Source organism: Phyllopteryx taeniolatus, chromosome 1, assembly GCF_024500385.1.
Source record: "Phyllopteryx taeniolatus isolate TA_2022b chromosome 1, UOR_Ptae_1.2, whole genome shotgun sequence".
Taxonomy (NCBI): domain Eukaryota; kingdom Metazoa; phylum Chordata; class Actinopteri; order Syngnathiformes; family Syngnathidae; genus Phyllopteryx; species Phyllopteryx taeniolatus.
The window spans coordinates 38,992,588-39,018,349 of NC_084502.1; the positions used below are offsets into that span (position 1 = coordinate 38,992,588).

Here is a 25,762-nt window from a genome sequence, read left to right on the forward strand (position 1 = left end):
TGTGACACTTATGCCAAAATGTGTACTAATATGTTAAGGACAGCACTTATCAATGTATAATCCTTATCTCAAAATAAAGAAAGCAGGCTTTTATCACTGAAGGACTTAAACCGCAGTATGCTAAAAGTTGGGCTAAATAGAGAAATAGGGTTGATTTCATAGATAGAACATTAACGTCATTGAGGGCCTATTGTGAGTCGTTCAAGTTCAAATGAAGAATAACATTGTAATACTCTTTTAGGGCATGATTACTTAATGTGTCTTTCAAAACAAAACAAAAACAAGAAAAAAAGCTTTCAAAAATCCAAATTGTCACGATATAGCCGTCAGTTTGTAGCAGCTAGAAGCAGGAAACCCAGAGCCGTATTTAAAGTGATTTATATACGGTTCTGAAGAAAACAAATCCACACTGCCCCCTGAAGGCCAAACATCACTACATACTGCTCATGGCTGAATAATGTACAATACACGCGTGTCAATTTCGGTTGGTATGATCCCTCCCCCCCCTCATGCTCTGAGGATGGCACCCAGCACACTTTTATTGCTACCTTTGCATCTTTATGGTGAGTGTGACTCCCAGTTCTACCGCACATTAACAAATAAAACAACTTTTCATGGATTTATTTTATTTTTTCGAATCCTGCAACTAGATATTAGTTGCAGGATGAGTGTCGAATGCTATAATCTCGTTTAAAATAATACACGTACTGCGCCTCCTGAAAAGTCGCCCCTGCCTGTGTATGTTGCGAAGGATTAAAAGGCAGTTTGTGTGACTTGGGAAACCGAAAGTATGCAGCAGGCGCTAAACTTTCGCTTTCTGTTACACAAGACGCGTGCAGTGGTGTACTTTACTTTGTGCTTTCGTTGTCTGAGCATCTTGAATTTGCTTTGCTTTGGGTCGACTGAGCCCTGCCTTGAAATACTGCAGTTCTGGTAGCCGGTTAGTTCGTTGGAGCGAGCTGGACTCGGAATCGTTTGATGAAGATGGACGAAGGGCCCAAGACGTATTTGAAAGAGTGGCTCATAGCTCAGGTGGAGAGTGGCGCGTATGAGGGTTTGTGTTGGGAGGACCGGGACAAAACCATGTTCAGGATTCCCTGGAAGCACGCAGCCAAAAAGGACTACAAGCCGACGGATGATGCTGCTCTCTTCAAGGTCACCTTTCAGCTTCTTTTACTCATGGCCCAACTATTAGCATGCTGTTCTGCTTCAATAATTTCCCCTTTATTTGAATAGTTGTTGTCTTTTTAAGTTCGATAGTTATAACCAAAAGACTACAGAATGACCTGTTAGTACATATACTAAATATTAACAGCAGGAAATAATGAAGAACTGACTTTGAAAGTACAGTCAATGTCTTATTTAAAATATTCTATTTTGCAGTTATTATTTATTTTTGCAACAACTACAACCCCAATTCCAATGAAGTTGGGACGATGTCTTAAACATAAATAAAAACAGAATACATTGATTTGCAAATCATGTTCAACCTATATTTAATTGAATAGACTACAAATACGACAACGGAGACCCCGGACTGTTGTACAGCTGAAACTGTACATTAAGTAAGAATGGGTAAGAATTCCACCTACAAAGCTTCAACAATTGGTGTCCTCAGTTCCCAAACGTTTATTGAATGTTGTTAAAAGAAAAGGTGATGTAACACAGTGGTAACCATGACCCTGTCCCAGCTTTTTTGGAACGTGCTGCAGCCATACAATTCTAAGTTAATGATTATTTGCTAAAAACAATAAAGTTTATCAGTTTCAACATGAAATGTCTTGTCTTTGTAGTGTCTTCAAATAAATATAGGTTGAACATGATTTGCAAATCATTGTATTCTGTTTTTATTTATGTTTAATACAACGTCCCAACTTCATTGGAATTGGAGTTGTACTACTACTACTAATATACCAATGTCAATTCAACATCTGAATGTGCATAATAAGCTAAATAGGGTTACATTGGTTGTTACACAAATAGACAAGATCGATGGTATAGCCTGGGGTGTCTGAGAGGTTAGCACATCCGCCACAGTTCTGAAGTTGGGGGTTCAAATGTGGGCTCTGGCCTTTCTGTGCGGCGTTTGCATGTTCGCCCATGTTCGAAAAGCTAAGTTAAATAATTAATGTCTCCTAGGTTAATGAAAGACTAAATTGCCCATAGGCATCAACTTGAGTGGGAATGGTTGTTTGTCTATGTGCCCTGCGATTGGTTGGTGACCCAGTCACTGACATAATTTGAGCCTGCCAAAAGTACAGTAGACATAAAGGATGGAGAGCTGCCGCAAAAAGCATAAATTTATGAGTAATTAATGCCGCTGCTAAAAAGGTTTATACTTGCCTATAGATGCCACAGGATGGCAGATGGAACATGTCATGTGTATATTTAGTCTTGATTTAAGTACTTTGAGTTTATGAAACCCTGATAACATCAATCAAAAATATGCCTGAAATTGTCTGAAAGAAAATCTGATGATACATGTTGCACTTCTGCTATGGCAAATCCAAACAATACAGTTAACGTTTAGATGTACTTGAAGAATAAAATAAAAATCACTGTGCTTGACAGCTCAAAAATGTTCTACTGAAAATGGAACTCATTTGAATTATTGAGAGACCAATTGCCAAGTGTATTTTGTCCACATGTCTACCTGATGGTTCAGGCCTGGACCTTGCACAAGGGCAAACACAGGGAGGGGCAGGACAAGGGAAACCCCACTGTGTGGAAGACCCGTCTGCGGTGCGCACTGAACAAGAGCACAGACTTCCAAGTGGTCCATGAACGCAGCCAGCTGGACATCTCTGAGCCTTATAAAGTTTATCGCATCCGGCAAGACAGCACAGATGCTTCCCAAGTTGGTAAGAAGAATATTTGGATTTGCAATATTTGAAATCGTATCTGACTACCCCTCCTTGAGCCGTCACCTTATCGTGGTGGAGGGGTTTGTGTGTCCCAATGATCCGAGCAATTAAGTTGTCTGGGGCTTTATGCCCCTGGCAGGGTCACCCATGGCAAACAGGTCCTAGTTGAGAGACCAGACAAAGCACGGCTCCAAAAACCCCTATGATGTTAAAAAATCCAGGAAGATGTTTTCCCTTGCCCGGATGCTGGTCACGCCCCCCCACCCCACCCCCCACGGAGCCAGGCCTGGAGGCGGAGCTTGAAGACGAGCGCCTAGTGGCTGGGCCTGCACCCGTGGGGCCCGGCCAGGCACAGCCCAAAAAGGTAACGTGGGTCCCCCTTCCCAAGGGCTCACCACCTGTGGGAGGGGCCACAGAAGTTGGGTGCAGTGCGAGCTGGGTGGTGGCCGAAGGCAAGGACCTTGGCGATCCGATCCCCGCCTACAGAAGCTGGCTCTAGGGACGTGGAATGTCACCTCTCTGGCAGGGAAGGAGCCCGAGCCGGTGTGTGAGGTAGAGAAGTTCTGAGTAGATATAGTCGGGCTCGCCTCCACATACGGCTTGGGCTCTGGTACATGTCCTCTTGTGAGGGGTTGGACTCTCTTCCACTCTGGAGTTGCCCAGGGTGGGAGGCGCCGAGCAGGTGTGGGTATACTTATTGCCCCACGGCTTGGCACCTGTACATTGGAGTTCACCCCAGTTGACGAGAGGGTAACCTCCCTCCGCCTTCGGGTGGGGGGACGGGTCCTGACTGTTGTTTGTGCCTATGCACCAAGCAGCATTTCAGAGTACCCACACTTTTTGGAGTCCTTGGAGGGGGTGCTGGAGAGCGCTCCCGCTGGGGACTCCATCGTTCTGCTGGGGGACTTTAATGCTCATGTGGGCAATGACATTGAGACCTAGAAGGGCGTCATTGGGAGTAACGCCCCCCCCCCCCCCCCCCCCTCGATCAGAACCTGAGTGGTGTTATGTTATTGGACTTCTGTGCTCAACACGGATTGTCCGTAATGAACACCGTGTTCAAGCATAAGGGTGTCCACATATGCACTTGGCAGCAGGATACCCTAGGTCGCAGTTCAGTTCTCGACTTTGTGGTCGTGTCATCGGACTTGCGGCCGCATGTCTTGGACACTCGGGTGAAGAGAGGGGCAGAGCTGTCAACTGATCAACACCTGGTGGTGAGTTAGCTCCAATGCTGGAGGGAAGATGCCGTTCCGATCTGGCAGGCCCAAACGTATTGTGAGGGTCTGCTGGGAACGTCTAGCAGAATCCCCTGTCAGAAGGAGTTTCAAATCCCAACTCCGGCAGAACTTCACCCACGTCTCGGGGGAAACGGGAGACATGGAACCTGAGTGCACTATTTTCCGCATCTCCATTGCTGAGGGGGCCGACCGGAGCTGTGGCCGTAAGGTGGTCGGTGCCTGTCGTGGCGGCAATCCCCGAACCCGTTGGTGGACACCAGCGGGAAGGGATGCCGTCAAGCTGAAGGAGTCCTATCAGGCCTGAGGCAGCTGATGGGTACCGGCGGGCCAAGCAGAACGCAGCTTTAGTGGTCGCTGAAGCAAAAACCCGGGCGTGGGAGGAGTTCGGTGAGGCCATGGAGAAAGACGCACGGAAGGTTTCGAGGAAATTCTGGTCCACCATCTGGCGTCTCAGGAGGGGGAAGCGGTGCACCATCAACACTGTGTGTAGTGGCGATGGGACGCTGCTGATCTCGACTCGGGAAGTTGTGAGTCGTGGGGAGAATACTTCAAAGACCTCCTCAATTCCACCGACACGCCTTCCCATGAGGAAGCAGAGTCTGGGGTAAGGGTTGGGATTGGAACCAGGACGAACGTTCCCGTTCTCCCGGAATCATTCAAATTAAAAAATTTCGGTTCCCAGTTTCGATTTCTACAGTCCACCCACCCTGAAGAAGTGGCGAAAACCAACAAAGAAGAGCGTGCATATTTCCGGTGGCGGCGAACAAAAGTGTCTTAACTTTGTTAAAATGAATGGCCAAACTTCACCATAGCAACTTTACATCACAATGAATTTGGACAAAATTCGCATAAACGTCTCACAGTATCACAAACACGAACCCTGTGCCTCATCGGTGGGTAGGGAAATGAATCAGTGTTTTATAGCATTTGGTTCCATCCATGAAAAAAATAAAATAAATCACCGGTGCCGTGTGAAGTTACTTTTTGTGCCAAAATGCTGAGTTACCCTTCAAAATAAAAGGTTACAAGCTTAATACAGGAAGTCAAGGCTTCATCAATCCGTGATCTTCAACTCTCATTGGAGCAGTTCGCAGCCGAGTGTGAAGCGGCTGGGATGAGAATCAACACCTCCAAATCTGAGCCCATGGTCCTCAGTCGGAAAAGGGTGGCGTGCCCTCTCCAGGTTGGGGATGACCTCCTGCTCCAAGTGGAGGAGTTCAAGTATCTTGGAGTCTTGTTCACGAGTGAGGGAAAAATGGAATTGGAGATCGACAAGCGCATCAGTGCAGCGTCTGCAGTCATGCGGACTTTGTATCGGTCCGTTGTGGTGAAGAAGGAGCTAAGCCGAAACTGCCCCCTCAATCCGACCTCGGATAAGCGGAAGAGGAAGGATGGATGGATGAATGGATATCTGAGTACTTACTGTATATGAGGAGCTCCTTTTCATTGGTTTGATTGATTTACAGAGTCTCCACAAATAAAAAAGGACCACATGATCATCCAATTTAGGACATCGCCAAGGAGCCCTGGTTTCCAAGAAAAACAGGTTAGTCTTGGTGAAAATAACTACCATGGCACAAAAATAGCAACAATCCCTGTGTTTGGTTCTATTGTGTTCTCTTCATTTGGAATGATGTGCAATGATTTGCCAGCGACAATTCTTGCAGGGACAAGTTTGTGTCAGAGAAAATAAAAAAAAAAAGATTTGAAAAGATTCTTGCCCCACCTTGTCCAATAGATCATATTGTAAGGCACATGCTCCTTATTTTTGCTCTACTGAAGACATTTTACTGATTTAACTGTTTGAACCTGTTTTTTTGTTTTTGTCAAGAAGGAATCATTTCATGCTTGCGAAGAAGAGCCAGAAGAAGAAGAACAAGAACAAAAAGAACCCAGTAAGAGTTTCAATGTTAAAACTACAACTAGCCATACAAAAATACACAAAGCTACCACAGTTTGAGTTGGAAAGGTGTCCATTAATAGGTGGGTAATGCCTAGATCAGACGAAAGGATTTTAGCCCCGCTATTGGCCCGATTAGCTATCGCGGGCGATTTCCCAGATCGAGCCCGACATATTTTGTCAGAAATGTCTTGTAGTGTGACATAATCCACGACCAACGATTTGGCCCTACGATAGCCCTACGACGCCAAAACGAAAAGTCCAGCATGTTTGATTTTTTTTGGGATATCTTCCGTGTAGTGTGACAAACAACTCTCCAAAAGCGCACCTTGACGACCAATAGGATTGCGTATTGACTGGCGCATCGCCTGCTGGCGCATGTGACTCCTGAGCACCAGTGACGACCACCACACGTTTAGTTCTTCTTTTCCCCACACAATACATTGGCGCGATCCATTGTTGTTATTGTCGCCATGATAACGAGTGTATCTGATCGTGTTGACCGGTGACACATTTTCTGGTTCCGCCTCTCCGACAGTGTTTGATCTGACAACATAAAGCCCAGTGATTGTAAAAGACGGGATGCAGTGGTGTCGTAATACAACCCCAATTCCAATGAAGTTGGGACGTTGTGTTAAACAAACAAAAACAGAATACATTGATTTGCAAATTATGTTCAACCTATATTTAATTGAATACACTACAAAGACAAGATAATGTTCAAACTGATCAACCTTATTGTTTTTAGCAAATAATCAATAACTTAGATTTTTATGGCTGCAACACATTCCAAAAAAGCTGGGACAGGTGGCAAAAAAAGACTGAAAGTTGAGGAATGCTCATCAAACACCTGTTTGGAACATCCCAGGCTAATTGGGAACAGGTGGGTGCCATGATTGGGTATAAAAAGAGCTTCCCTTAATTGCTCAGTCATTCACAAGCAAAGATGGGGCGAGGTTCACCTCTTTGTGAACAAGTGCATGAGAAAATAGCCGAATAGTTTAAGGACAATGTTCCTCAACGGACAATTGCTAGGAATTTAGGGATTTCATCAGCTACGGTCCATAATATCGTTCAAAAGGTTCAGAGAATCTGGAGAAATCACTGCATGTAAGCGGCAAGGCCGAAAACCAACATTGAATGTCCGTGACCTTCGATCCCTCTGGCAGCACTGCATCAAAAAACGACATCAACGTGTAAAGGATATCACCACATGGGCTCAGGAACACTTCAGAAAACCAATGTCAGTAAATACAGTTCGGCGCTACATCCGCAAGTGCAACTTGAAACTCTACTAAGCAAAGCAAAAGCCATTTATCAACAACACCCAGAAACGCAGCCGGCTTCTCTGGGCCCAATTTCATCTAAGATGCAAATTGGAAAAGTGTTCTGTGGTCCGACGAGTCCACATTTCAAATTGTTTTTGGAAATTGTGTACATCGTCCTCCGGGCCAAAGAGGAAAAGAACCATCCGGACTGCTATGTTCAAAAGCCAGCATCTGTGATGGTATGGGGCTGTGTTAGTGCCAATGGCACGGGTAACTTACACATCTGTGAAGGCACCATTAATGCTGAAAGGTACATACAGGTTTTGGAGAAACATATGCTGCCATCCAAGCAACGACTTTTTCATAGACGCCACTGGTTATTTCAGCAAGACAATGCCAAACCACATTCTGCACGTGTTACAACAGCGTGGCCTCGTAGTAAAAGAGTGTGGGTACTAGACTGGCCTGCCTGCAGTCCAGACCTGTCTCCCATTGAAAATGTGTGGCGCATTATGAAGCGTAAAATATGACAACGAAGACCCTGTTGAACAGCTAAAGCTGTACTTCAAGCAAGAATGGGTAAGAATTCCACCTACAAAGCTTCAACAATTGGTGTCCTCAGTTCCCAAACGTTTATTGAATGTTGTTAAAAGAAAAGGTGATGTAACACAGTGGTAAACATGACCCTGTGCCAGCTTCTTTGGAATGTGTTGCAGTCATAAAATTCTAAGTTAATGATTATTTGCTAAAAACAATAAAGTTTGAACATTAATTACCTTGTCTTTGTAGTGTATTCAATTAAATATAGGTCGAACATGATTTGCAAATGATTGTATTCTGTTTTTTTCTGTCTTGGTATCTTTGGCATTGGTCAGATACAGTATGTCTAAAGCTGGGTGTACACGCGTACCGATTTTGAACATATTTTTTAAATCTGAGAGAACACGCATAAAGAAGAAAATATTGGCATGTGTGTGCTAACTGCTCTTATAATGTGTGGAGTGCTCAAGACACCCCGCACCACAGTAGTAGAAGACGAAATAGAAGAAGCTAGGCTAACAGTTAGCGTCTGTGATAACAACATTGCAGTGCCAAGCTCATCTCATTTTAATTTTTCTTGTGGTGAATGACTTGGGAGAGAGTTATAGAAACATTTAACAAAACCAGTTGTTCCTCTGTTTGTGTCCGTCAATAGGGCAAGCTCCAGTGAGTTTCCTAATTAGCTGTCGTTCTGTTTCACATCCCAATCACATAGTGGTAGTGGATCGGCCAAACTCGATGTTAACCACAAATAAAGATTCTATAAATATTGACCAGGTTTAAGAATTAAGATTGTCAGCTTTGACCATTTTCCAGGCTGATCGGGGTGGAAAAATCACTCTTAAAACACCCCACACCACAGGATAATCGGTCTGGATAATCTTTTAAAGGCAGAGCCTTTGCTGACTTTGATTGGAAGGAGGGAAAACAGCTCAAATTTGGCCCAAATATTGGCGACGTAACCCGTATGTCCGCGAAACTCGGATTTCACCGTTATAGTCGAAATTAACGTCGAAATACTTCTGTTATGGGTATTGTCCCACGTGATTGTGACAGCAAGCTCAGTGTGTGTGGGCGTGTGCATCGATGTGTGAGTGAGTTATTGTTGCCGCCACCCAGCTCAGCTGTGCAACAAGAGAAGGGAGTTAACCCTGAGGAGGACAACCTCGGCACAGGAGAAGGCGTCTCCCCTGCGTCTCTCGATCACGGTCAGGTGACCGTAGAAGGAAAGGTTAACACTTTGTGTAAAAAAACTAAAATACATTAAAATAAAAAAATAAGATGCTGTACTTACCATTACTGCTGAGTGTGAAAAAAGGAGGGCGAAAAAGGCAAAGATACTCCCGGCGCACAAACACAGACAAGCAAAGCACTATGCACTAGCTAAGCAGAAACACTATGGTGCTGGGACAAAATGGCGGACGAGGCACGGGCGTTGTAAAGTCGAAACGTCGTAGGTCGAGTGCGTCGTAACTCGTTAACTTCCTGTACTACTTTTCAGGTCTACTTTTTGTTAGTCGTCTGCTGCAATGATGATGTGGTAACGTGTGTCATCCACAAGAGGGACAAATTTATTACATGTTTGCATGGTTCAAGCTGATTTTCTTAAGCATATCGGCTAATATGGTTGGTTCATATAATTGGGCATAGAGAGAGACTACAGAGACTAGATTGAGCGAAACAAAGTGTTGATGAATTTTTTCCACTGTAACCTAGATGATCTAGAGATGGAACATATGTATTCTGAGCTGACTGGGAAAACAAGTCCCTCTCAGCACTCTGCTTCATTGACCTTCTGCACCACTGTACATACCATAACAGGTAAGAAAAGCTGGGGAAAAAAACAAAGTGCACATATCACTGAACAACCTGCTGATTTGCATGTTCTGTTCACAGATTTTCGAATGCAGGTGGCACTGTTGTACCAAGGCCAACGGGTGGTGAACTGTACCACCAAGAGCGCAGACGGGTGCTTCATCCTGCAGGGTCGTATCCCTTTAGGAAGTGAGCGTATATATGGGCCCTGCACCACGCAACAGCTCTCCTTCCCTTCCCCAAATGGCATACACATGCCGTCATGCATAGTGGAAGCTATAAACCGACTTCTCTGCCATCTGGAAAGGGGTGTACTCTTATGGGTTGCCCCTGACGGGCTTTTCATCAAGCGCTTCTGCCAGGGCAGAGTGTACTGGAGTGGTCCCATGGCCCCACACACTGACAGACCAAACAAACTGGAGCGGGGGAAGACTGTCAAATTGCTCGATACATCAACATTTCTCAATGGTAATTGAACTTGGTTTTCCACTTAAAAAGATTCATTCAGTGGCGTTGCTAGGCCTATTTTAGGGGGACCCCAAAACAATTATTTGGTATTATGTGTTAATGGGGGTTAGGATTATGTGGACGACTGGTTAGCACATCTGCCTCACAGTTCTGAGGACCCCCGGGTTCAAATCCGGCCTCGTCTATGTGGAGTTTGCATGTTCTTTGCATATTCTCCCCGTGCCTGCGTGGGTACTCCGGTTTCCTCCCACAATCCAAAACCATGCATGGTAGGTTAATTGAAGACTCTAAATTGCCCATAGGTGTGAATGTGAGTGTGAAGTTTAGGGTGTACGCCGCCTCTCGCCTGAAGATAGCTAGGATAGGGTCCAGCACGCAGATGGAAAATGAATGAATTTTATTGTCTTAGCCCCCCTAAAACCTATCCTCAGCCCCCCCCCCTCCCGGTCAACGCAAAGTAACATTCACTATTATGTACTATTTATTATACGAGCAAGTACAGCCATATCCCTTTTCTCGTTTAGAAAATGGTCATCCCCCTTGTCGACGATTGGTTTTGGGGGCAACACAATTAAAAAAAAAAATTTTGTATAGGCTAAGCCACCCCAAAACGTCAAAACCTTGCAATGCCTCTGGATTCATTGAAGCCCACCTTGCTAAAAACATGATGTTGTCATGGAAAGACAGGTTGTTCTACATCCTTATAAATTATATAACATAAACTGTTGGATTGCGGCATATGAGAAAACAAAACCTCCAGAAATATGTCTACAGATCTTCAGAGCTGTTTACAAGGAAAGGGAACAACACCCAATTATAGAATTGAACTCTGCTTTGGAGAGGAGTACCCAGACTCAAACACCCCTAAAACCAAGAAGCTTGTCATGGTACAGGTAGGTCAAAATTCAGATGTCGTGATTTGACTAATTACTTGAGAAATCCTTTTCTTTTCGCTTGTGTATTTTTATTATTTCATTAAATTTTTGCCTTTTGAAAATAGTATAAATAGTTAAATAATAGTTAAAAAATAATATTTTTAAGGAAAGCAGTCTTGCATTCAGACAACCCTGTAACTCGAAATTAGTTGTCGTACCTAGGCGTACCAGTAGAGGTCGCTGCAACCCCGATTCTGTTTAACGCTAACCTTTTGCACTGCCCAGGTGCTGCCCATGTTTGCAGTGGATCAGCTGCAAAAGTTCAGCTTGGAGGAGATGAAGGAAAATAATGTCGGTCCTGTCACAGGTAAAGGGAAAGAAAGTCAGAAAGTCAATTATCCTGCAGGGGGGCCAACATAACCCACTCAAAGGTTTATTTCTCCTTTCACTGTCATGAAAGATACAGTATAATCACAACAGGATTTTGTAAGGGAAATGAAAGTTTGATTAAATTTCTTTGTTTTCAGTGTATTTTAATTTTTTATTTTAGTCTTTAAGTCATGGGTCAAACAATTTGAAATTCAACCAAAATGTTGAAAATGGGCGGCACAGTGGTTAGAATATCTGCCTCACAGTACTGGGGACCGGGGTTCAAATCTGGCCTCAGCTGTGTGGAGTTTGCATGTTCTCCCCGTGCCTGCGTGGGTTTTCTCCGGGTACTCCGGTTTCCTCTCACATCCCAAAAACATGCATGGTAGGTTGATTGAAGACTCTAAATTGCCCGTAGGTGTGAATGTTGATTGTTTATGTGTGCCCTGCGATTAGCTGGCAACCAGTTCAGGGTGTACCCCGACTCATGCCCGCAGTTAGCTGGGATAGGCGCGAGAGTAACCGCGACCCTAGTGACGATAAGCAGTACGGAAGATGAATGAATGAATGTTGAAAATGGTGTGTTGAACGCTTTGACTTTTTTGTAATATGTAATTCAAATGCAGTCACAGAAGGAAAATTGAAGCGGAAATCGTAAACTCCCCATTTCAAAGTCAAAATGTGTGTGTTAAACAGTGGGATGAATTAAGCGTTATGAAGTGACTCACCTTCCAAACAGAAATCCACCATGTGCACGTTTGTCAACTGTGTCCATCATGTGTCATTAAAGTGATCGTTGAGTTCCATTTTTTTCTTATGAAAAGAACAACACAATTCTAATGCCTTACAATTAGAGGTCAGCAACTTGTGTATGACTGCGAGGTTCTGCTGTACGCCATAGAGTTTTTACATTGCCTTTCAGTCAGACAACATACTGTATTTTTGTGACCGAACAAAAGTTGTTAAACAGCAATTGTTCTGCAAGACTGATTTGAGCAAGTGCTTTGAATAAATCACAAGTGATAATTAAATCTACGAAGCTTTTTTTCCATTTATTTCTAGCGTACATCATAGAACAGATTCACAATTTTAAAAAATATACATTTTGTAGCTATGACATTGAGAAGGAATAATTTACAAGGATGCTTTTGTCACAAAAACTAAAGTGAAAGACTGCTGAATCAGAGCAGATACCCGTATCAGAGTTTAAAATACTTTCATCATTTTCCCTGCTTTCAGACATACTGTATACAGTACGTAACAATGAAATGGAAAACACAAGTGTACAGTAAACAGGGGTTGAGCATATCCACAACGCATCATGCTCCAACGTGTTATTAGCACCATTACTCTTCTATCTTACTGCACTCTTTCCACCATTCAGCTTTTAATGGAAATCAGTGTGTAGGCTATGGTACACATCTGTCCATGTGGGCATGATTGTCTCATACGCAGTTTTCCTTAGTGTTCTCCCATCTCTTCTGAGAGATAATGTTAAGAACATATTGGAGAGTAATGCCTTGACAAACAACTCGTTGAAGGTGATAAGATTTGAAGAAGGCAAAGAGTTGCTTGCGCTCATACATTCATCTTGCCTGCCCAGACTGACGCATACACAATGGTTGAGAAGCAAGAAAAAAAGTCGAACACTACATATCTGGACAAAATTGCATTAAATCTGTTTAGCATACTCACTGTACACGTGTAAGATATTTAGTAACATTTTTTGTTCATATCTTTATATATATATATATATCTGCAATGTATGAATAGCGCTTACTTTCATAACACTGATTGAAATTGATACCCTGCAGGACCCACTGTCGGTACGTATGTGTATGGGATGACTGTTACATAAACAGAGTGAACACAGACGAGTACTTGATTGTCTCACTAATGTCTTCAGTGTGTCTGCAAGAAGCCACTCAGACATCTTTCAGTGGCTGCTCCTTTCACTGCTAAGGAAAGGAAAGGAAAACAAAAGAGGGGGAAGGAGAGGTGCAACAAGTAGACATGTTTAAGCCTTAGGGCAGCAGTGTGAACACCCGTAATTTTTGATTGTTCTTTTTTTCCATACCTGAAACTCTAGTGGGAGCAACAGAGACATGGCGCTTATACATCTGCTTACTGTTGGTGAACGTGTGCATGTGCAAGTTTCTACTACCACTTCATCAGCTTGGAGCCTTGAGGTAAATCCAGGAGGCTTTCATCAGTTCCTGTTGAGGGAAGGACATCAGGGGCTGACCAGCGCCGTTTCCGAGGGCGCCCAAGCTCCTGAGTCTGAGGTTTTTCAGCCGGAGTATGCGGAGGCCCAGTAGGAGGCGGGTGTTGGTAGAGAGGGGGAGGAGGCGGAGGAGGTGGCATTTTCTCTCTGTGTGAGCTGCTCGACCCTCCTGCCACAGCCCTGGAAAGGTTTTGTGTGCATTGGACCCTGGAGGAGTAACGCACATGTGTCCGGTGGAGTTGCTTGGGTGTGGGGGTGAGAGCAAGGCAGACATCTCCCTCTGTAAGCTGGCGGCAGGGAAGGCCATAGAGTTGTGTTGTTCTCCGAGGGCAACAAGAAGACCAGCCTTGGTCCTGGACGAAGAATGGATACTCCACCAAGACCTTCAGTAACTCCTTAGTCAAGGCAAAATGGATCAGATATTCAAATTAAAATATAGTTGGCAATTGTTGGTACATTACAGGATTTCAGTTGAACAGGAGAAGCTTGATTGAGAGTAGCCTTACAGTGCCAACCTAATTTGATTATTTTTAATGAGATTGCTTACCTGAGTGTTGCGGTCTGTGAGGTGGACCTGCAGATGGCTGACGCCCGGTGTACTGCTGGGCGAAATGAGCAACACCGTGCAGGTGCTCAGATGGAACTCTGGGGACGTATCTGCACTCCTCAAGAAGTCCTCTGTCTGCAGCTCCTCCACCTGTTTCAACTGCCCGCTGGCCAGCTCAATGAGCGACCCCTTGGTGAAGTGAGGTAGGAGCGCGGGGGGCGATGGGTGAAGGGTAGGGGGTGAGGTGTGAACTTGATCCCTGTTATGTTTCAGGTGCTTCTCTTTGTCTTTACCTCGCTCCCTGTCCCTATGCACAGTCTTTTCTCTGTCTTTGACTTGGTCTCTGTCATGGTCTTTTTGGGACCTGTCATGGCTATTCAATAGACCCTGCGGTGAGTTAGGGGAGTTCCTTGGATTGTACTTCTTTGGGCCTGGCTCTACTTGCAAGTTATACAGTGGTGTTCCTGAGGGACTGTGGAGTGAGCAGGACTGGGAGGTCTGAGGGCTCGGCTGGCAGACAGATCCCAAAGAGTAGTAGATGTGAGCTTCAGCTGACGGGGCCCCCACGGTGTCCAGTAATCCCTCTTTACCTGCCCTGGGGTCTTGTCCCAGAAGATGGGGGCTGGTCGGTATTCTTTGCCGATGTCTGTCCTGCAGTGAGGAATGTGGCTCATGGCCCTCCTGAGCTTGAAAGTCTGAAAAAAATGGGGCCCCGGATTGAGCATGAGGTGTCAGATTTTCTTGCTGTCTCCGCCCACCATTACTATGGGAGCTCTGTGGACTTGTTTCGAGTCTAGTTCTGATGCTATCATGGCCGTAATCCCCTGTGAGCAAAGGCCTGGAAGTGGAGGCAGTCCTGCTGCCCGACCCCTCCAGCCCATTGGGCCTCTTGCCCAAGTATCTGTGTCTGGCTTCAACTAAACTTGGCTCGTGAGGGTAGAGAGAGCTATGGCCAAACAAGTAGGATGAGGAGAAGAGAGAGGAGCTGTAATCTCGTCGACCGCTGTTAATGTAAGACCACATCTCTCTTGAATCTGCTGGGAAGGGAGTCTTAAAAGAGCAAGTGGAGGATGGGGAGGAAAGGGGCCCTTCAGCTCGAAGCCCACCTGGAGTGGTGAGGCAGTGGTGTTGAGAGGGGATCATCTCTCCAGGCAGGAGAGCCAGAGCCCCTCCTTTCCACAACATGTCCTTGAAAGACTGGAAGGGACACAGATGAAGTGTAGCTCAGGGGCCACGGCAGGTGCAGCGGTGCTGGAGCAGGTAGGGGCGGAGGAGTTTGTAGGAGATGCGGGTTTGGGGTAGTTAGAGCTCGCTGCCTTTCCCCAACCTCCCTGCTGCTCTCCCCTCGCCCTACGTTGGTCCTACTCCGAAACGGCACAGGGGGCTTGAATTCATCTGTCGGGGGAAGGTAGTGTTCTGACGACCCTTGCCGAGACTCCCTCTTCTTGGGAGGGAGGCACTCTTTGCCGCGGTCAGGGCTGGGATTCATGGGTGGGCTCCAGCGGCAGTGGGTGCCCCCTATGTGTGGGCGTAGGCTAGGTCACATGGGCCTCACGGGAGAATGAGGGGCACAGACAGAGGGGAAGGCTGTGGCACAGCATCGCTGTTAGATCGCTGTAGATTTTTCAGGATTGAAGACACTCACCTACAGAGGAGGACATAGGTGAGATAGGAAGAGGTCACCAGAGGCAGGTTGTGTAGCCAAGAATTGTACTGAAGTAAAAGTATTGTTACCTCAGTAAAAAGTAGTCCACCAAATAATTAATGTATAAGAATAAGTATTCAGTGAAAGAAACTACTCAAGTATTAAGTAGTGAATAACTTCTGATTTATTTTTGTTTTAATCAGAGCATGAACCTCAAATGGAAAAAGTTTTACAGTAAAATAGGATTGTAAAAAGTCAGACATTGCCCAACAACATCACTTTAGCTAAAACGATAATACATAAAATCTTTGTAAAACTACATAAATTCAGGCAAATTCAGCCACAAGAAATGGTCTTAAGTTGACTTTCTTTGTTTACACTCATGAAACAGCACAAGTTTGAAGTGGAATTCAAATAGATTGAAATTTGGACATTTTGTGGCATACACAAATGGTTTTTCGTGGTCAGTACAGTAAACAGATTGGCTGTGATATGTGTCGCATGCCGTTGTTTCCTCCGTTGTTTCTGCCATGCTTATGCTTCACGTAAATGAGTCACTTTGAAAACTTTGCTTCTGCGTGGGAGGGGCCGCGGAGGCTTTCTGTGCTGTCATATGACTGCCTGGCTCCATTTGATTGGTGAAATGGCGTCAAATTGGTTATGTTGGATTGCTGAAACAGATTCCCAAGGTGGAAGTCTTCATGACAAACCAAAACAAATAGATCGCACAAGTAATGAAAGATAGATACAATTAAAAGTAGCGTGTGGAACTTAGCTCAATGTAACGGAGTAAAATGCTTCTTCTGAACAAGAATATTGAAGTAAAAGTAAAAAGTAAAAAGTAAAAAGTGGCATTAAAACTGCTCAGACAAGTACAATTATACCAAAAGTTACATAAATATAACGGAGTACATGTAGCACATTACTACCCAACTTTGTATGTCATAAATATATGTGAAGATGGCCAGCCCATCTGATGCTGGCATCAGATATTTCCATATTTAAAAAGGTCATAACTCTTCGCACTTAAACTCTGATAACCATCGCTAATTAGTCATTACCCGAGTGCACTGTGGTGGGACTGAAACTACCCAACTTACTCATTTCATTCAAACGCATTACTCCCACATGTGGGCTAAAAATACACCTCACAGCTAATCAAACAGATGCATTTCTTTGTGTGTTAAGCACATATAAGCACAAACGCATGCACGCACGCACGTGTGCATGCACTCACACACACACACACACACACACACAACTGTAGTAGAGTTTTCAACTCTTAACTCTTTGGTGATGATTGCAATATGGAGATGTGTTTTGATATCATTTTCTTGTAGCACCCCCATGACACCTGCAGGAATAATATAGAAGTGTACTACCAGCACCCCCCTCTCTCCAAACCCAGCACTCTCCCCACAAACACACCCCTGGCCCTTCGCTTTCACACTCGCAGACAGCAACAGACACACAAATACTCCCACAGCCGGCAGTGCTTGCTCCCCCAGTGACAGTCAAAGCTGGTCACCACCCACCCAAAAGCTGACAGAGACAGCAGCAGTTGTTGTGGATAGTGAGTATCTGTCTGTGCCAACTCAATATTTGTCAAAAGAGGCGAGAACTGTGTGAGTGCATGCCATGTTGCTCGGGATATGGGAGAATCTGTGAATGTGTTTATTTGTTGAGGTTATTGTGTGTGTTTGAGGCCTAAAATGTGTCACAGATTTTGCAGTCTCGTTTCATTCAGTGAGAAGTGCGGGGGAGCTCCACTAATTCTTTTCCTTCCATGAAAAAAGTGCATCAAAATGATTCCTTTCAACGACCGTCTTGTCAGCTGTTCCCTCCATCCCCACAGCCACAACGCCACGCTGCTTCTTGGCCCCACGCTCACCCGACAACAACCGACAGTACCACCATCTGACAATTCGCCACACTATCACCATGGCGACTGCGTCCGCTCACGCATCTCGTCAGTTAGAGAGGTGAGACGGGGATATTCCACAGAACGGCGGGTAAACTGTTGCTCATGGAGTTACGAGGTCCAAAAACAGATTAGGTGTTGGAGACAAGCAAGCTGTTTATGCATCTGAGTGGAAAGCTGAAAAGTTGGCACTTCGCTGTGGTTGTGAAATTCAGTGTCTCAGATGTACGCAGACATTTGGTGCCAAAGTAATTTTAACAACCAATTTCATACAGTAGTTTCATTCTTCCCTCTAACATGTTTGCAGAGTCCCTCAATCGAGAGATTAAATGTCACACCAGAAGCAAAAATTTGGAAAATGTAATTGTTTATTTTTAATACAATGGCCCATTAATGCATCTTAAAAGTTTGGCCTTTGTGCTAAAAGTAATTGTGTGTGTGTGTGTGGGTGTATAGTGGTTGTCTTTATCTATAGTGGTTGTCTATCTATACATGTACTATATGTGTCCATCAACTAACAAATGGATTAGAGTATGTTTGGATGGATGGACATAATATTAAATAAATGCAATTCAATCAAACATTGGTGTTTTCAACTTCAATAATATACCTGCATAAAGTACCTCGATACCGGTACTGAAACCACAGCAAAAATTTAAAACAACAGAAAAAGCAACGGAATAAAAACTGTCAGAACAACTTCAAATACTTTTATATTTATTTTTATTAATTCAAAACTTTATGTCAATTTTTTAAAATTATGTAATGATGGAATTACCCTATTCTTAAAATGTTTTAAATAATTAGATCAATGCCTGCATTATCATATATATTATATGATGAATATGTGTGTTCGCATGTATATAAAATTGTACATCTACAGTATATACAGTATATGTATGATATATGCAGTAATGAAAAAAAAAACATTAGACCACCCTTGTAATATTTTATCCATGACGAAGTTAATTATTCCTATTTCTATATTTAGTTGTACTTTACTCATACTTAACACTGTGTATTTCAAGCTTTCAAGCTTTGTATTTACGCTTTTAGTGTGCAGTATTCTTGTCTTTGACAGCATTTGATTTCTTCCATTGTAAACAATACATTGTGCACCCATTCAGCGCAGTGCTGTTTTTCATTGCGTCCGGAGCCACGACACTCAGAGAGTGGGCCTTTTTGCTCCACTTAGATAATAGATGCTTTTCCTTTTGCATTCGGGTGGATTTTTACTCTTCTCGAACTCCCTGATTTCCGAAGTGGTCTCCAACGACGAGTGTAGCCTGGATGTGGGTTGGAGCGCTTCAAGCTGGCCTTCCGTGCGGCGCTCACCCGCGCTAAGTCATCTCATGATATCGATGCTATCGATTTCCCGCTGGTAACACTGACGCTCGTGTGCATCGAATGCAGAATTTCCCTAACAGCATGGGAAAATCCACTGCATATAACACTGACTTTGCTCAAATAGCCTCGTAAACTGCGGACTCTCTGAGGTGACGTCCTGGTGACTAACGCTAATGCGTGCTAACTTATACACAGGAGCAAGTCGGCAGTTTGAAGCCATTTCATTCTTCTGGCTCGCACACAGTCACGCTCACTCAACTTGCAGGAAGACAGGCAGTCATTGGCTGACTGTCGGCTTTTTTGGGTACTGGGCTTGAAGACACCATATTAATTAAGCGCTGTCGCATAAGTTTTTGTTTGTCTTTTAACTACCGGTCCTAAAAACTGGCACCATGGTATTTTTGACATCAAAATACCTTGGTACGGTACTGGTATCGGTACTTGGTGCAACACTAAACATACCTGTTCTGTAGGTCAGTGTGGGTTCATTTCCCACTCGGTGACATTGTGAATGCGAGTGTGAGTGGTTGTCTGTATCTATACATGAATGTGTCCATCAACTGACTGGTGAGCAGTCCAGAGTGTAGTCTGACTTTCGCCCCAAGTCAGCTGGGACAGGCTCAAGCTCCTGCAACCCTGAACAGGACAAATGGTTTAGAGTATGGTTGGATGGATAGACAAGACTTCAAAAAAGAAATCTTAGGCAAAAAGCTAAATTGTCAAATTGAATGAATAATAATCACCTATCATCATCTTTTAAACTATATTTTAGTGTACCTAAAGCACTTTCAGTTAAAGCCATATTGCTTAAACTATTAGTCTGGTGTCTTTCCTCCAAAAATGAATATCCTTGTCCTTCTGATAACCCCATTAAAAACCAACCGGTAGTTGAAACCTGCCAAACAGTACGTGAAAACAAAGAAGGAATATGGTGCATGTGGAGGAGTTTGCTGAGAAATGTCTTCTGAAAGAAGACTCCTACACTGTATACACATGCATATAGAGTTGCTCACTTTGCTGTGGGAGTGTTAAACTATATCAAACCTCACTGATCATAGCAATGTTCTACTGTACACTCTTTCACATTCAACTTTGAAGTTTTTAGAAAACTGTGCAATTTATTCTAAGAGGTTTAAAAAGCATGAAACCATGTTGCTTACTTGGGAGAAATATGCATGAATACAATTTGTACTCTAATCTGAGAATCGTTTTAAATGAGGATTACCGGTAAATATTTGTATTTAATAGCGCCACATCATTCCGCTTTTCCTGCAGGAGCATGCCTCTGTGGAGCTGTCAATCAGTTACATCGCGAGCCTGATGTGGGCGCAGGCAGCCCGCTGGATGGAGCAGTGACGAGAAACTGACCTTAGTGCAGGCTGAGCAGACATCCCAGCGTAGCATGCCATTCATATCCCAAACGTCCCAGAGGGTCAACCCACTCTTCAGCTCCTTACGCCGCTAGACTGCCACTGTCAACACCTGCACATCTCAGCAACTACACATACAGCTACCCACCCTCTGATCTCTGTGTGTGAAATGATACTGGCGAGCCAGCAAAATCGAGGGAAATAACTGAGAGCCCTATTTGTCTCTGTTGTGTGTGTGCTCACACGCGCGCGTGTGTGTGTGCGCAAACGACTGAGGAAATGAGTAATATCTAGCAGTGAGAAACATGTCTGCTATGCAGAGCCACATTGGCAGACCAGTTGCTGCTGCCGCCCACTCGCTTTAATCACTCTGAGGGACACAAACATACACACACACATACACACAGGCATACACAGACAGCCGAGGATGCTGCATTTAATGCTGCACAGCCACAACGTTGGGTACATTTGTATATTTTATCCATCCATTTTTGAGGCCTGAGCCAAAATTCAAACCCACAGCCACGTACTAACCAATGCGCTGTTATCTATCCATCCATTTAATAATTTTGCACACTTTTTAATAAGTAGGTGCATCTCCATCAGCAGATCGATATGGTAGTACAATATGTGTACAGCTATTCCAAAGCAGTCCAATATTTCTGTGATTCACTCCAATTACGATACAAATCAATATTTGTATAGTGTAGCTACAATTCAGCGTAATTAGGATAGAATATTATGACTCACTTCAATTAAATACACTGCCGTGAAAAAGTGCTTGCTCCCTTCTCAAATTCTTGTTTTTTGTTTTTTGTTTGTTTTTTCAGGTTCTGCAAAAAACTGCAACAAATGTTGTTGGGCAATATCAGAAACTGCATTACACTTCATCAAACATAAAACAAATGTAAATCAGACTCTCAATCAGAATCATCTTTTTTTGCCAAGTATGTCCGAAAAAAAAACACACAAGGAATTTGTCTTCGGTAGTTGGAGCCGCTCTAGTACAACAACAGACAGTCAATTGACAGAACACTTTTGAGACATAAAGACATTGAGAAAAACAGTCACTGAGCAATAAAGGGTTTCTAGTTATCTGGTAATGCCGGTACAATTTTTTATTTTTATTTTTTTGACAATTGTGCAAAAAGATGCAGATGCAGAAATATCAGACAAAGATAACCCAAGTAAACATAAAATGCATTTTTTTCCTTTTTATTTTATTTATTAGGGAGAAAAATCCTATTCAAAGCTACCTGGCCTTTTGTGAAAATGTAACCTTTTTAAATCATGAATTAACTGGTGCTAATCCAATTTTTTGGAAAACTGAGTTCATTTTTACTGACCACACCCAAGCCTAATTACCTGTTAAATCAAGAAATCCATTAAATAGAACCTTGCTGACAAGATTAAGCCAAAATATTTTAAAAAGATGCAACAAATTGCCAATTGACACCCTATCAATCTGGAAAGGGTTACAAAACTATTTCCAGTGAACTACGGTGAGAGCCATGAGCCACAAATGGAGAAAACATGAAATAGTGGGGAACCTTCCCAGGACTGGCTGGCCTACAAAAATTACCCAGCGACAAATCATCCAGGACAGAAAGAAAAAACAAACCTGAGGTCTTGAATCCTGGATTAGCACCCCTGGCAAGCAAAACGAGGTAATTTTCTTAGTGCTTATAAAAATAATAATAAAAAAAAAAAGGTTGTATACTTTGCTGTATTTCATCCTGATGTTGGAATTGATACTATGTTGTACACCCACTTACCAGGCAAGTGACCCTCGCACAAAAACCAACTTGCTGAAAAGGAAAAACTGCGACCCTTGGTGTTCTAATTGGGAAATATTTTTTTAAGGCACCATATAAACAGTATATATACTGTACTGTATATATATATATTTTTTTTATCGAACTACAAACAACATAATTGGAGTAATTTTCATGGAAGTAGTGAACTGCCATGGCCGCTGTAGCTATAGTATGATCATACAAAGACAGGAAATGAACAACAAAAGAGAGAGTGTGGCTATTTGAGAAGATGCTGGCTCCAAAGAATCTCCACGCATTGCTTTATCGCTTTTTAGCAGGTACATATGAAATTATAAATATATAGTTCAGTATTATTGTTAAACACTGTACACGTTTTTTGTATCTACTGTATTAGTATGGCTTGGTGGCGGTGCTTTGTACCTGGAAATGTAATTGTTGCTGTGAAAGCTCATGTAAAACAACATTGCATTTTTGATTCGCCGTTACATCTGCGACATTGTGAAGCCCCTCACCTGCAATTTAAATTTCGAATCTCAGCTAAACTAGTGACCGACGGTGCAGAACCCCACTCACTCTGCAACAGTTCAGTCGCGTTTGGCCATGTCGCAGGGAAGGATGTAGCTTGAGGTTCATCCTACACACATTCTCAGATTTCGCTTTTCTCTGCTGCTCATGACTCAAAAGCAAACTCGACATCCATAACGCATGCACACTTTTGCTCTTTCTCTGAAGTTTTCATTTGAATTTGCATCCTTTGTCCTGCACAAAGTGCCTCATTTGATGAATGCATTTAGTTTGATATGACAAACGTGCAGGCTCACGCACGCCTACAGTAGCGCCGCAGGAGAGCTCTCAATGATTTTCCTCTGTGATTGAGTCAAGACAAGTGCTTTGGCATGGCTGCTGTGGCTTAACAAAATTAAACAAAATTGGTGACAGCAGCATAGTTCATAGAATGCTGGAAGTCAACAGTCCAGTAAAGACAACAAACCCAAGACTGAACATGGATGACCAAAAGAAAAATACCAAAGCTTGGGAAATAATCATAATTAGTTCGTTTTAACACAGCAAAAATAACGTAGTGATGAACAGTGTGAGTGTTTAATGGTAAAAATAAAACCCTCCTCTGCTATGTAAGCATAATTTTGTACCAACACATGGAATAGTTAAATTCTTCAGTCAAATTAAATAGAACAGAACATTATCAAATGACTATCAAATCTCCACGAACTGGCATAGAACTGATGCATAAACACAGTCAGTGAAAGAGGAGGCGAGGTGCTCATCGTAGGTTATTTACTACTGTACAACATATCGTCCTTAACAAAGTTATCAAACCATGACTCAATGTAAGGTTTATGCCACAGCTGCCCTAAATTAACAGCATTGGTAAAAAAATAAAATAAAATCTGTATTGGGAAATACAGCAATATGTAGAGGTTCTTGGTAATATTTGAATGCAAAAATATAACTGTTATCAATTAATTTTCTGCAGATACAATCCCCAGATTTTTCCAAACAAGTGTAAGTGGACTGTTACATGCTGAATGTAGCCCAGTGGTTCTCAAACCTTTTACACCAGTAATATACTGCTATCCAACTATCACCATAACCATAACAACCAACATTAAAATAAAGTCCCATAAGACAAGGCAATGGTTTAAGTCACTTCCGGCCTTCAGCTGATTTCACCCAACACTTTTTCTTCCCCCTTACTTTGATGAATTATTCTGTTTATTTCTTGTTCAGGCGGCATGGTGACCGACTGATTAGCACATCTGCCTCAGAGTTCTGAGGACCCGGGTTCAAATCCGGACTCCCTGTGTGGAGTTTGCATGTTCTCCTTGTGTCTGTGTGGGTTTTCTCTGGGTACTCCGGTTTTCTCCCACATTCCAAAATCATGCATAGTGGGCTAATTGAAGACTCTAATTTGTGAATGTGAGTGTGAATGGTTGTTTGTACGGAAAGTATTCAGACCCCCTTAATTTTTCACTCTTTTTTATATTGCACTGTAGCGATTATGTATGAAATAAGAATTGTAATTAATGTAGGATAAAGTAATAAGCCGGGAGTGACGTTTGCGTTACTTCCGGTTTATCGTAAAATTTGAATTGATTGTTAAAATCAAACTAATGTCTCGAAAAAGGCACCACGTCAAATTTTTCAAGTTTAACTTTGGGCGAAATGACGACAAACCTTTTTAAATCAGTCTCATGATCTGTAGGTTGTTACACTCTACGACATTTTGAGTCCTAGGTTACAGAGGTTTACTCAAATTCAGAACACACACAAAATACGACCACGAGTGGAATTTTATGGTATATTTAATGAAACACACAACTACAAACTACAACAAGAACATATCACTAAGGGTAAATGAAAGAAAGAAAATAAGGCGTACGAAAATGGAAAAGAGGACATCGTGTGTGGTCGCTGGGCTAAACTAAATGAGCGTGTGAGCGTTTAATACGTTGAGTCAGAGCGAGAGAAGGCAAAGTTGGGATTTTGTATGAAGCTAGTAATTTCCCCACAATTATTACACACTGATGTTGTACATCATAGTAAGGATTGCAGTGTCGACTTACGAACGCTGATCAGCTGGTCTTTGGGGTTGTCTTCCTGCGGACCTCTGGTGGAAATGAAGAAGGTTTGGTTGAAGAAAAAACAGATGTACAAAAATAAAAAGAAGTAGGAAAGGGAATTTGTTGTCCCATTTGGGATGCGCTCATAACTTCCCGGCCGGTTGACCTGGTGGCGAGCCGAGCTCTGGCCCTGCGGGATGCCGGCAGCTTCTCGTTGAGGCCCCGCCGACCGATCGTGGCTAGGGAAAGCGATCGGAGCCGCATGGTCGACTTCTTCGAAAAAACAAAAACGCCGCCTGCTTGGTTGCGGCGGTGTCATGGCCCCGTGTTTCAAGTTGTTTTTCTTTGTGTTGCAGTGTCTGGGTGAGCGAAGGTGGGCGTTGACATCGGTGACGCACCTGCCATGCATTGTAATCATCAGCCTTTTTAGGGGGCACCGTGAAAGGGCGTCGGAATATTCACTCGTTTTTGCCCCGTGTTTGCCGCCGCTCTGACTGCTGTCCAAATTTAGGCTCAATACGAATATACCACACGGACCGTTTATCGTGTCTCCCTGCGTTATCTGTTTTTGATTCTCTCTGGTTGTGAGTTCCTTTAGTTTCGTATGTCTCGCCATCACATGCTCTGCCATTTAATTAAAATTGTTCGGACCTCTTACCTGGAGTCTATTTTTTGAGATCTGCCCTTACGGCATTGCCGCCCGTGACAGGCGGGGGTCCGCGCATGTGATGGCACCCGGAGGTGCCCGAGGACAAAAAGGGAACAAAAGAAGGGGGAGGGGTGGCCAGAGGAAAAGGGAGTGCTGACTTGGAGAAGACCACGCCCACCAGCCTGAATCTTGTCTACAAATTTGAGTAAATGGGTTTTTAAAATAATATTAATTTAAAACACTACCAACTTTGTACTCTCACGCATAGAATCATTGTTTAAACTTTGTTCGTGGCAGATGGGTTGCTTATTGTTCAATACAACATTTTGTACTGTTTGATTTCAAATCATGAACCGCTT

General features: G+C 43.3%; 2 protein-coding genes across 4 annotated transcripts; one reads left to right on the forward strand and one right to left on the reverse strand.

Moving 5' to 3' along the window:
* The first annotated feature begins 477 nt into the window (after window positions 1-477).
* Window positions 478-12,375, forward strand: irf10 (interferon regulatory factor 10). 3 transcript variants are annotated; one of them, XM_061794741.1, is made up of 8 exons: window positions 478-563; window positions 2,666-2,861; window positions 5,572-5,651; window positions 5,937-6,000; window positions 9,530-9,634; window positions 9,710-10,096; window positions 10,871-10,989; window positions 11,257-12,375. In XM_061794741.1, the coding sequence occupies exons 1-8, from the start codon at window positions 561-563 to the stop codon at window positions 11,389-11,391; spliced, it is 1,089 nt and encodes a 362-aa protein (XP_061650725.1). In that variant the 5' UTR covers window positions 478-560; the 3' UTR covers window positions 11,392-12,375. The 3 variants fall into 3 exon arrangements, with proteins under 3 accessions (XP_061650725.1, XP_061650705.1, XP_061650716.1); XM_061794721.1 differs by lacking the exon at window positions 478-563 and adding an exon at window positions 600-1,155; XM_061794732.1 differs by lacking the exon at window positions 478-563 and adding an exon at window positions 601-1,155 and having other exon boundaries at window positions 5,940-6,000.
* zmp:0000000926 (uncharacterized) lies at window positions 12,372-25,517 on the reverse strand. The gene is given in 4 exon segments (XM_061794706.1): window positions 12,372-13,959; window positions 14,112-15,212; window positions 15,214-15,756; window positions 24,758-25,517. Coding segments are annotated over 3 exon segments (1,947 nt in total). The 5' UTR covers window positions 15,601-15,756; window positions 24,758-25,517; the 3' UTR covers window positions 12,372-13,500.
* Between the last annotated feature and the right edge of the window lie 245 nt (window positions 25,518-25,762).